This window comes from Nannospalax galili, unplaced genomic scaffold (assembly GCF_000622305.1).
Source record: "Nannospalax galili isolate Female #2095 unplaced genomic scaffold, S.galili_v1.0 scaffold236, whole genome shotgun sequence".
Lineage (NCBI taxonomy): Eukaryota > Metazoa > Chordata > Mammalia > Rodentia > Spalacidae > Nannospalax > Nannospalax galili.
The window spans coordinates 3,016,052-3,028,768 of NW_008338710.1; the positions used below are offsets into that span (position 1 = coordinate 3,016,052).

General features: G+C 40.0%; 1 protein-coding gene across 1 annotated transcript in view; it reads right to left on the reverse strand.

Annotated features, from left to right (window-relative positions):
* Positions 1 to 1,089: 1,089 nt before the first annotated feature.
* Positions 1,090 to 12,717, reverse strand: part of Smim14 (small integral membrane protein 14) — a 126,156-nt gene continuing 114,528 nt past the window's right edge. Inside the window, exons 4-5 of the mRNA XM_008833245.3 lie at positions 7,529 to 7,671; positions 1,090 to 4,376 (exon numbers count right to left, since the gene is read on the reverse strand). Of these exons, the coding sequence (XP_008831467.1) occupies positions 4,344 to 4,376; positions 7,529 to 7,671 (176 nt within the window). The 3' untranslated portion in view covers positions 1,090 to 4,343. The remainder of the gene's footprint in view (positions 4,377 to 7,528; positions 7,672 to 12,717) is intronic.

Sequence of the window (12,717 nt, forward strand, 5' to 3'; positions counted from 1 at the left end):
GCCATTCTTCAACTTCTCCAAGTCCCTTGACCCACTGCGCATCACCAGCACTATAACTGGAGAATGGACACTGTGGGCTTACTTTGGGCTCACATAGAGCTCACATAGGACTGTAGGCTACTGGTAAAATGACCTTTACCATTCAGCTGAGCTGAAGCAGGAGAATAGAGTTTGAGGCCAGCTGATACTATATACTGAGACCCTGTCTCAAAAAAGAATAACGCACAGAAACTGGCACCAGAATCATGGTAGAGCAATTTTAACATTTTTCCATGTGACAGCTATTATGATTGCCAGTGTCTGAGCACATTCCAGGTCAGAGAAAAAGAAAATTTCCACTTTGTTTGATTTCAGTGCAGTTACATGTCTAAATCCTTTGTAATATATGTCTATTTAAACACGGCTGCATATTATTCCCTCAAAGCTGATGTCTATTTGACCCCATATTCTAGGAAGAGAAAGAAAACAAATTTAACCAAAGGAATATAATTAGATATAATTTTCTAGAGGTTCTTTTCTTCTGAATAGTGGTCCTATACTTAAAACAGTTATTTTATAGCCGGGTGTGGTGACACTGTCCTGGAACTCACTATGTAGAACAGGCTGGCCTTTAACTCACAGAGATCCACCTGCCTCTCCCTCCCGAGTGCTGGGATTAAAGGTATGCACCACCTTGTCTGCTTTATGAGGCGCTGGTAATTGAACCTAGAGCTTCATGCATTTAAGGTACTGTAACAACTAAACTTCATCTCCAGCCCTATGCTGTTATTACATAAATATTTTCTTTTTTCTTTCTTTCTTTTTTTTTTTTTTTTTTTTTTTTTTTTTGGTCTTTTTGAGACAGGGTCTCCCTGTAGCCCCAGCTGACCTGGAACTCACAGAGATCCACCTGCCTCAGCCTCAGCTGGGATTAAAGGCGTGCACCACCATGCCTGGCTATAAATATTTTTCTTATTGCCTAAAGTTCTCCCTTAAGATTATCTTTAGTTGCAGGTGAGAAGTCTTCCCTAGAAATTTTAATGTAGGATGTTAACATTTTATTAAAAAAGGTTATCTCTTCCCATGAAAGCCAAACAGAAAAACAAAGAGTATTACTAACATTTTCTATTTATTCATTAATAAAAAGTGCATAGTACAAGCCCTTTACCCAAATCCAAGTACTCAGTAAAAGATTAACAATAAACTCTGGATGGCACAGACTAATTCGTTTGGCATGATTTAAACATTTAGGAACAGCAAATTACATTTAGTACATCACATGACCATTTTGACTTTTAACAAAATAATCTTCAGACATGGTAACAAATAATAGGATTTTTCATTGAGAAATATAAGACTAACCCTATCTACTATTACAATAACAAAATTTAACACTAACTATGAACTCTCTGCACTTTTCTTTCTCCAAGTTGCTATTTTGTGTTTTCAACTAAGCTGGTCAAATCTGAATACAAAATCACTGAGAGCGACAGACTTCCAAGGTTCCTTTGAAAAATCTAAGATATTGGCAATTGCAGAAACACTATCACAGACACTAAATGGAACCACAGTACTACTATTCTCAGTAGCTACTCTGGAAAAACACTGTGAAACATGACTTACTGACCATGGGTAGTGTTTAGTTAGATACATGATAAAATCTTTCACTATAAACAGTTCCAATGTTTACCTTTCCCATATGGAAAACAAAACTATGACTTTGTACAAAACAAAATTACTCCAGGCAACATTAACAGCCAAAAGTGGCAGAAATATAAGCTTTCTTTTTTACTTTCTCTTTATTTTTAAAGAATTGTAGCTACAGGTAGAGAATGTTTACAAGCCAAATAATGGTTTAAGAATATGCTCAACTAAAAGGCCACACGTAGAAGCTTCAAGAAGGGAATATAAATTATTAGTTAGGTTAATAATACTCTTATGTGCAGGACACTGTCTTTTCAGGAAATACAGAGAAATTTTATAAAGATAACCAACCAACCTGAGACTACTTCACAAAGAAGCATTCTAACAGGCACTGAAATTTTTGAACTGGTTGTTCTTTACCCAACTGTGTTCATATACATCTGCTGAACATATAACTAAGCCTTTCCTATGTCTGAAAGTAAAAGCTTTGAGGGGAAAAAACTCTGTCACTAACTTAATAGAGGGCTCATATAGGAAAAGGTCAATATATTTAGACACAGTAAGTGAATGTGACCAAAATGAAGAACTAGATAAGAATTCAAATTTCTAGGTCTCTAATACTAGACATTCTGCACCCATATTTTGGCCATTTCTTTAGCCAAGATGAAGAATTCTCAATTATTTGTGAGGCAGATTCAGTGACTACAATTAGTATCTCTGTCAGGGACTGGCTTTCTAGCAGGTTAGAAAACAGACTGTTGGGATACATGTGCAAGCCTTCAAGAGTTAAAGGGCAAGGATAGAAAAATGAATGCTACACAGATTTTGCTCCGTCTGATGCCATACTAATTTTCTTCAGCTCAAAATTCCTTTTCTTCTTCTCCTTCTCCTTCTTCTTATGAGACAAGGTTTTGCTATGCAGTCCAGCCCGGCCTGGAATTCACTATGAAGTCTTGTCTGGCCTCAAAAGTACCACCAAACCTAGCTTCAGTGTTAAACTCTTTACCAGCTATAAAGCCAGGAAGGCTTCCAGTTGGCCACAGCAAGAGGAAAATCCTTTACTCCATGGTGTTTGTTTATTCGGGATTTAACTTACCTGGGTTAAATTGCCTCTTTATAAGCACAAGTAATGAAGAAGTGGTTATATTATTTCAAGAGCAGAGACAAAGCCAAATGCACCAGGATGAATGCAAACAGTCAGTATTACAGTAGGGAATGAAGTGATGCCCTCAACAATATTTATGAGTTAGAGTATAAGCAGAATAGCGAGAGAAAACAACCAGAGTGTCACACAACTGGATCGGAGGCCTGTCGACGGTACAATGGTATGGAGAAGTTTATTTAAGTCATACAAATAATTTCTCAGATCTACACAGTGACAACCTAGACTGACCTAGTAGGAGAAATTCTTACATTGATAGCAAAATGTATTCTGGCCCCCATAAATCATCTGCAGCCACTTACTAGGGAAAAACAGTTCTATAACCACACAGGTTAGATGGGTATTTTTTAAATGCCGTATTTGTATTCACTGTTTTCCAAATTGAGCAAAACAATGCAACGTTGCTCTTACTTTTTAATACATTTCAAAATTTTGTTGATATCAAAGTTTCTTCCCATCCTAATATATCCCATTACTAAACAGAAATGAGCTAAGGGGTGAGAAAATATTCTTGTTTATAACTTTCCCCTTCCCTAGGAAGAAACTAAGACTTCATTAAATACGTTTTTTAAGTCAGAAGGGTAACAAACGACTCAACATTTTTCTTCAAAAAAAAAAAAAAAAAAAAACCTGTGAATAAGTAACAAACATTAGCAACCCAATCACCCCATACAGATGTTAGATAATTTCATTTTAACAGGGAAATGTTAGAACAGAAGAGAAGCTTCTTGAGAGGCACTCGCTTAAAAATAATTATTGGTCAAGTTATTACCGGATAGAGATTATACCTGGCAAAGGCAGAGAACATAAACTTTCTTCCTTTCATGAACATTGTGAGGCTAATGTATGCTGGCTTTCAATGGCTTGTAATGGACTGTACATCAACCACCATATCATTCAATCATGTTTATTTAATCTTAACATAAGACATTTTTAATGGGAATTAAAAAATTTGTAAACAACCAATTCACTTCTATTCTAGCCACATAAGCCAGCTCTAATGATACCAATTTTACCTGTAAATTGTAAGTAAAATATTCTAAAAGCTGCCAAAGTCCCAAGAACTACAGAAAACTGTCACCCACAAAAAAATTGCCAAGTAATATAAGCACAGTGTGGCTGTAATTGTCTTTCATACAAGCCCAATAACCCCAAATAATGTTACAAATACCTTATGAAAAGAAAATTTAAAACTCCATCAAAACTATTTAAATGCAGAAATCTCAGTTTTCCTTCAGTCAGGCCAGAAACCACCACAGGCATTATGATCACAGTCACAAAAAGAACAGTGGAATGTTTAAGTTTAGGCCAACCAACAAAGCCCCAGGTAACTTTTCAATATAATCATTTACTCAAATACACTGTAAATAAGAATCGTGGCGACACAGGAAGCAAAAGTAAGCTTGCAGGTGAAATTTCTAGAAGCTCATGAAAAACGATACCATCCCAGATGCAGATGCAAAAGGAAACAGTTCTAATGGCGTTAAGAGTACTCTGGTCATCTTCAATCATTTGGTCGTGCAAGACGTTAACAATTTTTGCTTCCCAGATCATAAAATTAGTCCACAGGAGGAGCTGGTGGATCCTGTCCCTGGCAGTAAAAGAGAAAAATGATGTAAGTGACTTGATTTAAATCCTATACAACAAACCTAACACAAATAAGAAATGTACAGCACCTCTTTCCCCAACCCCCTCATCAACCTTATACTCACTTGTGCTCTTCATGGATTTCCACAGGGGAACACAAGATACACTCAGTGTTAGGGTTGCCAGTGTGTCCAAATATGCTCTGTTTCATAGTGTTAAACTTTCTGAACACTGAACTTAACTGAACCTTTGATGTTCAAAACAATAAATTCACTTATTTAAACCACTTTATTTTTTTTTTAATTATCTATTAGTTTTATTCTATGTGTATGTGTGTATTGCCTGCATATATTTGAGTGCACCCATGTCGTGCAATGCCCACAGAGGACAGAAGAGGCTGTCAGATCCCCTGGAACTGGAGTTACAGTTGTTAGCTGCCATGTGGGTGCTGGGATTCAAACCCGGGTCTTCTGCAAGAACAGTCAGTGTTCTTAACGCTGAGCCATCTCTCCAGCCCCCGAACCACTTTATTTTTTAAAGTATTTTATTTATTATTTTTATTTTGTGTGTATGAGTGTACTGCCTGCATGTATGTGAGTGCACCAGTGTCGGGCAACGCCGCAAGGGTCAGGAGAGGGCTTTGGATTTCCCTGGAACTGGAGTTAAGGACTGTTTGCAGCTGCAATGTTGGTGCTAGGAATTGAACCTGGGTCCTCTGCAAGAGCAGTCAGTGCTCTTAACCACTAAGCCATCTCTCCAGCCCCTTATTTAAACCACTTTAATAGAAAGCATATAAATTAAAAAGATGATGAGGGGACGGAGAGCTGGCTAACAGGACTGGCTACTCCTGCAGGGGATGGGAGTGCAGTTACCAGCACTTGCATGTCAGCTAACAACCATCTGTAACTCTAATTCCAAGAGATCTGTCACCCTCTTGTGCCCTTCTCCAGCACTGAATGCACATGGTGCACTTAGAGGCAGGCAAAACACTCAGATACATTAAAAAAGTAAATAAATAAATAATTGAAAAAGAAAAGATGAGCACTATGTCAGGTTGTACATATCTGTGATCCTAGTAGTTGGGATGCTGAGGTAAGAGGACTGAGGGTTTGAAGCAAGTTTGAGTTACAGAGTAAGTTCAAGGCCAGCTGGGTCATATAATGAGATTTTGCTTCAAAATATAAAAAGATGGTATAGTGGTGCATGCCTTTAATCCCAGCTCTCCAGAGGCAGAGGCAGAGCAGAAGCAGGAGGATCTCTGTGAGATTGAAGCCAGCCTGGTGTATATAGTGAATTCTAGGCCAGCTGAGGCTACAGGGAGACACTGTCTCACCCCCCATGCCCCCAAATAAAACTAACAAATAAAATAAAAAGAAAGGGGAAGAAAGGGGTAAAGAACAGCTTTTAGGATTGTTGGGAAGATTTTATTTACTTGCCCTGACATGTTCTGTAAGGGTAATCAATATTTCTATTTGCAACAAGAATTTTGTTTTGTTTATTTCTTGCTTAGGACACTAATAGGAAGCTAATATTTCTAGAACCTCTGGCCTACAATGAACTAAGGTCCAGGGGAAGTTTCACTTTTTTTTTTTTTGGTCTCTTTTTGAGACAGGGTCTTCCTGTAGCCCCAGCTGGCCTGGAACTCACAGAGATCCTCCTGCCTCTGCCTAACAAGTGTTGGAATAGGTGGAAGTGTCACTTTTCAATTTTTTTTTTTTTTTTCGGTCTTTTTGAGACAGGGTCTCCCTGCAGCCCCAGCTGTCCTGGAACTCACTATGTAGACCAGGCTGGCCTTGAACTCACAGAGATCCACCTGCCTCTGCCTCCTGAGTGCTGGGATTAAAGGCGTGCTGGGATTAAAGGCGTGCCCGGTGCAAGTGTCACTTTTAATGGCTTCTAAATCAGGTTATTAAATTGAATGTCTTTATCTCTAAACATTGAAGAAATTGTTCCCTGACATAAAAATAATAAAGCTATACATAGACTATAAGAAAACAGCAGGCCAGGGGTGGTGGGATATGCTTTTAATACCAACACTGCCTGGTCTACATGACCATATAGAGACTGGTTGCCTCTGCCTCTCGAGTGCTGGGATTAAGGGGTGTGCCACCATGCCCTGCAAATTAAAGCTTCTTACGTGGGCCAATGAGGCCTTCTTTCTTAGTTGCAGTCACCATAATGTGTGTCTATGGGTTCTACTCCTAAAAAGTCCAGAGTGGTAACCAATTAACAACACACATTTGCTTTCTCCTTATACCAGAAACTACTCATTAAGTAATGCCAACAACATAAAGCTGCAGAAAAGCAGCAATTATTTTACTGAGACTGAAGAGCAGAATTAATGGAATAACTTGGTGTTCTAACATACGGCTTCAGGGCTAGAAAGATGGCTCAAGTTTAAGAGTACTGGCTGCTCTTGCCGAGGACCCAGGTTCAATTCCCAGCATGCACATGGTGGCTAACAGCTGTCTGTAACTACAGTTCCAGAGGAATATGATGCCCTTTTGGGATCTCCTTGGACATTGCACGTTACACATGCAGTTATATACACTCATACACAAAAAATTAATATTTAAAAAAAAAATCTTAATGTGGCTTCATGTCACATACACACACACAATTTGTTTTTGAGACCAAGTCTCACATAGTCTAAATTGTCCTTAAACTTTTTATGTATCCAAGAATGATTTGAACTTTGGATTCTCCTGTCAATTCTACCTCTCCAGTATGCCCAAGCATACCTTAAATACGAGGTGCCAGAGAACCACCCTTCAAACTAAGCAACATCCCAGTTGAAAACTTTTTCGGATGCTGTATAATTTTATAAACACCCCACCTCCTCCTAAGATAAGGTCTTACTTGTAGCCCAAGCTAGTCTGAAACTCACTAGGTTGCCTAGGCTGGCCCTAACTCATGGCAGTCCTCCTGTCTCAGGCTCCCACATGCTGGGATTATAGATGTAAGCCACCTACACCTAGCTGTCTTCGCTGTTTTCTAAGTTTAACTCCACAAAGGACTACAGGGACTGCAGTATTTATTAGAATTATATTGGAAGAATTCAGTCCATAAATTAAATCTTCCTCAGATAATTCAGTCAAAATAAACATCCCCTTTCCCCAGTCTCCCCCCCAAATATTAATTATCTACCAGACTTACACTGTGAGGGCTGGTGGGCTTTCCAGGGAGGGTTGATCCTCTCAGATTAGGAGGTCTCAGTAAGAACAAGATCACTGCAATAGCCACCCAGGCCATTAAGATCATCATAATACTGATGCCATTGTCACCAGACGGTCCTGGCACTGAAGACAAACAGAAAGTGTATTTGTAGCAAAACTATAGCTTGATTATAATATAGTTAAATAAATATAAAAGCAAATTCTAATGGTTAAGTACAAGCTTCAAAATTACAGTAAGAAAACTAATCATTCAGAGTCTAAGAATACATCTTCAATTTCCCTTCAGGGAGAAAATCTGCATGGTAAATTATGTTAAATAGTAATAAACCAAATTATTGTAAATGAAGGCTTTGACTGGTGTTAATAGTTCTATTTTGTGGTAACAGAATTCTAAGGATCTGATAAAAATTAAGGATACTTATCACTATAAGACCCACAGGCCACACATACTTAACCATTTTGTATTAATTGTGAAACGCTCATGTACTCAGGAAAACACAAATCCAAAGACTTGCTGATCCATAGAACCCTGATTATGAATGCCCAATATGTCCATAGAAAAACATTCCTCCAGGGGGAAAAACCTGAATCTTAATTATAGAAGGAGCACAAAATCTACGGTATTAAGAAAAAGGAATAAATCAAGCCTGGTAACCCATGGCTTTAACCCCAGTACTGGGAGGCAGGCACAGGCAGCTCTCTGTGAGTTCCAGGCCAGCCAGGGCTACAAAGTGAGACCCTGTCTCAAAACAACAGCAACAACAAAACGAAAAACCAAAAAAACTCCTCCACCACAAAAGGAAACATCTAGATTATATGTATATAAATTAAATGGTTCCTTTAATGATATTCTCAACTAAAGAGAGATTAACTTGGCCTTCTTTTACCTACTATTTCCACATGGTTTGTTTGTTTGCTAAGATGATATTTCACTACATAGTCCATGCTAGCCTCAACTTACTGCATAACCCAAATTGGCATTAAGTTGTCATAATCCTGCCTCAGCTTTCTACATGCTGGGATTAAAGGCATGGGCCATCACGTCCAGCTAGTTTGTTATTTGAGACAGGTTCTCAGGTCACCTAGGCTGGCCTTGAACTCCCAATCCTCCTGCCTCTGCTCCTGAATGCAAAGAATGTGCATTTGCGTGATAATGGTGCACATGTGAGAGTTAGTTTTTAACCTTCTACCATGTAGGTTCCAGGGATGGAAATCAACTTCTCAGGCTTGGTGGCAGGCACATTTACTCACTGAGTCATCTTGCCAGCCCACCAGCTAGATAAGTATTTTAAAAGTCAATGCCTTTGACTGGGCCTGTGGCACATGCTTTTAATCCCAGCACTCAGAGGCAGAGGCAAGAGGATCTCTGTAAGCTTCAGCCTGGTCTACATAGTGAGTTCCAGGCCAGCCAGGGCTGTATAGTGAGACATTATCTTAAAAAAAAAGGGGGGGGGGGCTGCTGGAGAGATGTTTCAGTGGTTAAGAACACTGACTGTTCTTGTAGAATACCCAGGTTTGAATCCCAGCACCCACATGGCAGCTAACAACTGTCTGTAACTCCAGTTCCAGGGGATCTGACACTCTTCTGACCTCCACAGGCATTGCAAGACATGGGTGCACCTACATACATGGGCAATACAAGCATACACATAAAATTTTTTAAAATATTTTTGAAAGAAAAGAAGAAAGGAAGGAAGGAAAAGAATTTTTTCAAAAGAAAAAAGACAGAGTGGGCCATCAAAATGGCTCAACAGGTAAAGGTGTCTACTGCCAAGCCTGATGAACTCATGGTGGAAGCAGAGAACCAACTCTCACAAGTTGTCCAATGACTGCCACATGCATGCTACAATATGAGTGCACATATACACATACATGCACACAAAATAAATAAAAATGTTAATTTTATAAGAAGGAGGGGATGCATGTATGTAAAGATGTATCAGTATTTCTCAGATTCCTGAGGCAGCCACTTGTTTAATTCAGAATTACAAGTACCTATTATACTACTGGTCTATGGAATTAAGTTGAATTAGGTTGAATGAAGTCTACTTAGGAACTCAACTTGGGGGCCAGAGAGATGATTCAGGGTTAAGGGCACTTTCTGATCTTCCAGAAGACCAGAATTTGGTTTCTAGTACTAACGTTGGCCAATTTACAACCATCTGTAACTCCAGCTCCCAGGGATCTGACACTCTTCTGGCCATTGTGGGCACACACATGTGGAATACACTCACACAGACACACATACACAAAAATAAATCTTTTAAAAATCCCACAAATTTTCAAAAATTAAAATTATAGATGATCAGAGTTCTAGAGAAAAACAGTCTATCTCTAGGTGGTTGCTAAAACTGCCTGTCAAGACTACAGCTGGTTTTGGTTTCTCTGCATTGAGGGAAAAAGTAAAAGCTATCCAAACAGGATGTAGAAACCAGGCTGACACATCACATAAGGTTCCATGGGCCTAGGACTCACTCCCAAGCGGCACTGTTGAGGCCAAAGCACTAGTCACCAAAAGGGACACAGTCAATTTAAGTGCTTGGCTGGCTCAAGAGTAAGTAGATGGGAATACAGTTTCTGTTCCAACCCTCGTCACTTTCTGACAAACAGCTAACTCAGTACTGGAGTCACTAAACTGTATTCCTTCTTATTCAATACATCTGCGCTGTTTCTTTCTCCCTTTTTGAGGGGTGCTGGGTATTGAACCCTGGGCCTTGCATATGTAAAGCAGGCAATTTACCAGTGAGCTACATCCCCAACCCCACTACTGTTCTTCTGGTTCCTCATTGCTAGTATTTCTGCACCTACATAACGGAGACCTGTTTTTGTTGCTGCTGCTGTTCCTACATAACGGAGACCTGTTTTTGTTGCTGCTGCTGTTTTAAATTTATTACCAATAGAAGACAATTAACACAGAGACCCACAACTAGTAATATGCAAAGAGTAAGAGACTGGGGAGTCCTCAGCCCCAAATGGGACATATATACACCCTTACCCGCAAGGCTCAGGGAACTTCTTGGAAGAAGAGTCAGAAAGACTGTTAAGAGGTGGTGAGCGAATAAGAAAACATTTTCCAGACTGCAAGGCAGTCACACATATCAACTCCCAGCAATTGTGACAGCATGTACAAGACCTGCTCTAGCTTAAGTCAGACTAAGTCCCATCTGGGATTGGGGAGGTGGGCATGAACTCTCACCTCTAGCTGAGCTATTGGCATTTGATAGGGAGAAGTTGGTTTTCCTTAAGGGTGTGACCCTGATAGGTCAATCATGCTGCAGGTCAGGTTCCATATCCCAGAGTATTTGGGCAACATATATTGGACTTGATGGGGAAAGGGTATGAAGTTGGTTGGATAAGGAGGTGGGGTGTATCTAGGAGTAGTTGGGGAAAACAGAAATATGATCAAAATACACTGTATGCCAGGCACCCACCTTTAATCCCAGTACTCACAGCACAGAGACAGGCAGATCTCTGTGAAATAGAGGCCAGCCTGGTCTACAGAGGGCATTCTAGGCCAGCTAGGGCTACAGCGAGATTCTGTCTCAAAAAACAGAACAAAGCAAAATAAAACACACATCCCCATAAAATAAACTGTATGACGTTTTCAAAGAGTACAAGTATTTTAAAAACTTGTATTGCATCTGTGTAGGTCACAGGACAACTGGAGGGTGTTTGCTGGTCCTAAAAGCTGCTTTTCCACTTGAGCCTATCCCACTCCCACAGGGTCTAGCCATTATCTTCTCTGCTACACTTCAACCCCTTCTTCATGGGAGTCTTCCCATAATCTTCTTCCTTTCTTTCCTTCTTCTGTCCTGCCCACTCTCTTACACAGCCAGGCTGGCCTCAAACTCCTGATGACTAACTAACTCCCAAGTGCTAAGATTACAGCATGTGTGTGCTATCACACCTAAAAACACTATTAACCAAACATCTCTGCTGATCAACCCAGTGAGTAACCACACTGCCTGTCGCTGCAACTCTGAGCACACTGGCCTGACCTTTGCTAGCATGATTTGGCCCTACTTCACTAATCATAGCTCTGTTCACTTCTCAGAAAACATCATCTAAGTCACTCCATGCCTCCTCCTTTAGCTAATGGCTCCCTAGCCTGGCCATGCATCAGAATGGCCTGTGATTAATACCACAGAGTCTAACCACAGATTCTAAGGTCCTACCTCAGACTATCTGATTCAGGACAGCATACCAGTGTGGTTTAGTTTTTTAAAAAACCTTCCCAAAACTGGGCGTGGTGGCGCACACCTTTAATCCCAGCACTTGGGAAGCAGAGGCAGGCGGATCTTTGTGAGTTCAAGGCCAGCCTGGTCCACATATTGAGTTACAGGACAGCTGGGGCTACAGAGAGACCCTGTCTCAAAAAGACAAAAAAAAAAAAAAAAACAGACCTTCTCAAATGAACATGATGTAATACTAATTCAGTGCTAGTTTGGCAGACATTATTTAACTAGGCAAACTCAGTCCTTCCAAGGCACATGGTATTCCCACCCCTGCCCTGCCCTACATGCTTTTAAAACTAACCCCCATCTAGTCTGCTACCTCCTTTCTCCGATCAACACCTCATTTCTTCTGCCACTTTCCTTCTGCCTTCTCTAGAACATCCTAGCATTTCTTATTTGAAGGAATGGCTTCCTATCTCTATTAATTAAGTGATCAAATTGTTGTTTCTCCCTATGCTGAGACTTAAACCCAGGAGCTACATCCCTTCCCTAGATTACTAGCTTTAATTTATTTTTATTTTATGTGTATGAGTGTTTTGCCTGATGTAAATGCATCTGTATCATGCAATGCCCATGGAGGACAGAAGAGGGCATCAGATTCCCTGGAACTGGAGTTAAGGAAGGTTGTTAGCTGCCATGAGGGTGCTGAGAACTGAACCCAGGTCCTCTGAAAGAACCACCAGTGTTCTTAACCTCTGAGCCATATTTCCAGCCCCTAGATCATTAACTTTTTTTTTTTAATGTTTTTCACATCTACTAATTATTGTTTTTTAATCATTATTTTTTTTAATTTTTTTTTCATACAGAAGAATTCATTCCAAAGCAATTGACATTGAGACGTTTTCACATGCATGTCTAATCTCTATATACATGACTATCACTGGTCACAGTCGCCCACCTTCTGAGCTCCTCGGCATCTGAGCATGAATACAAA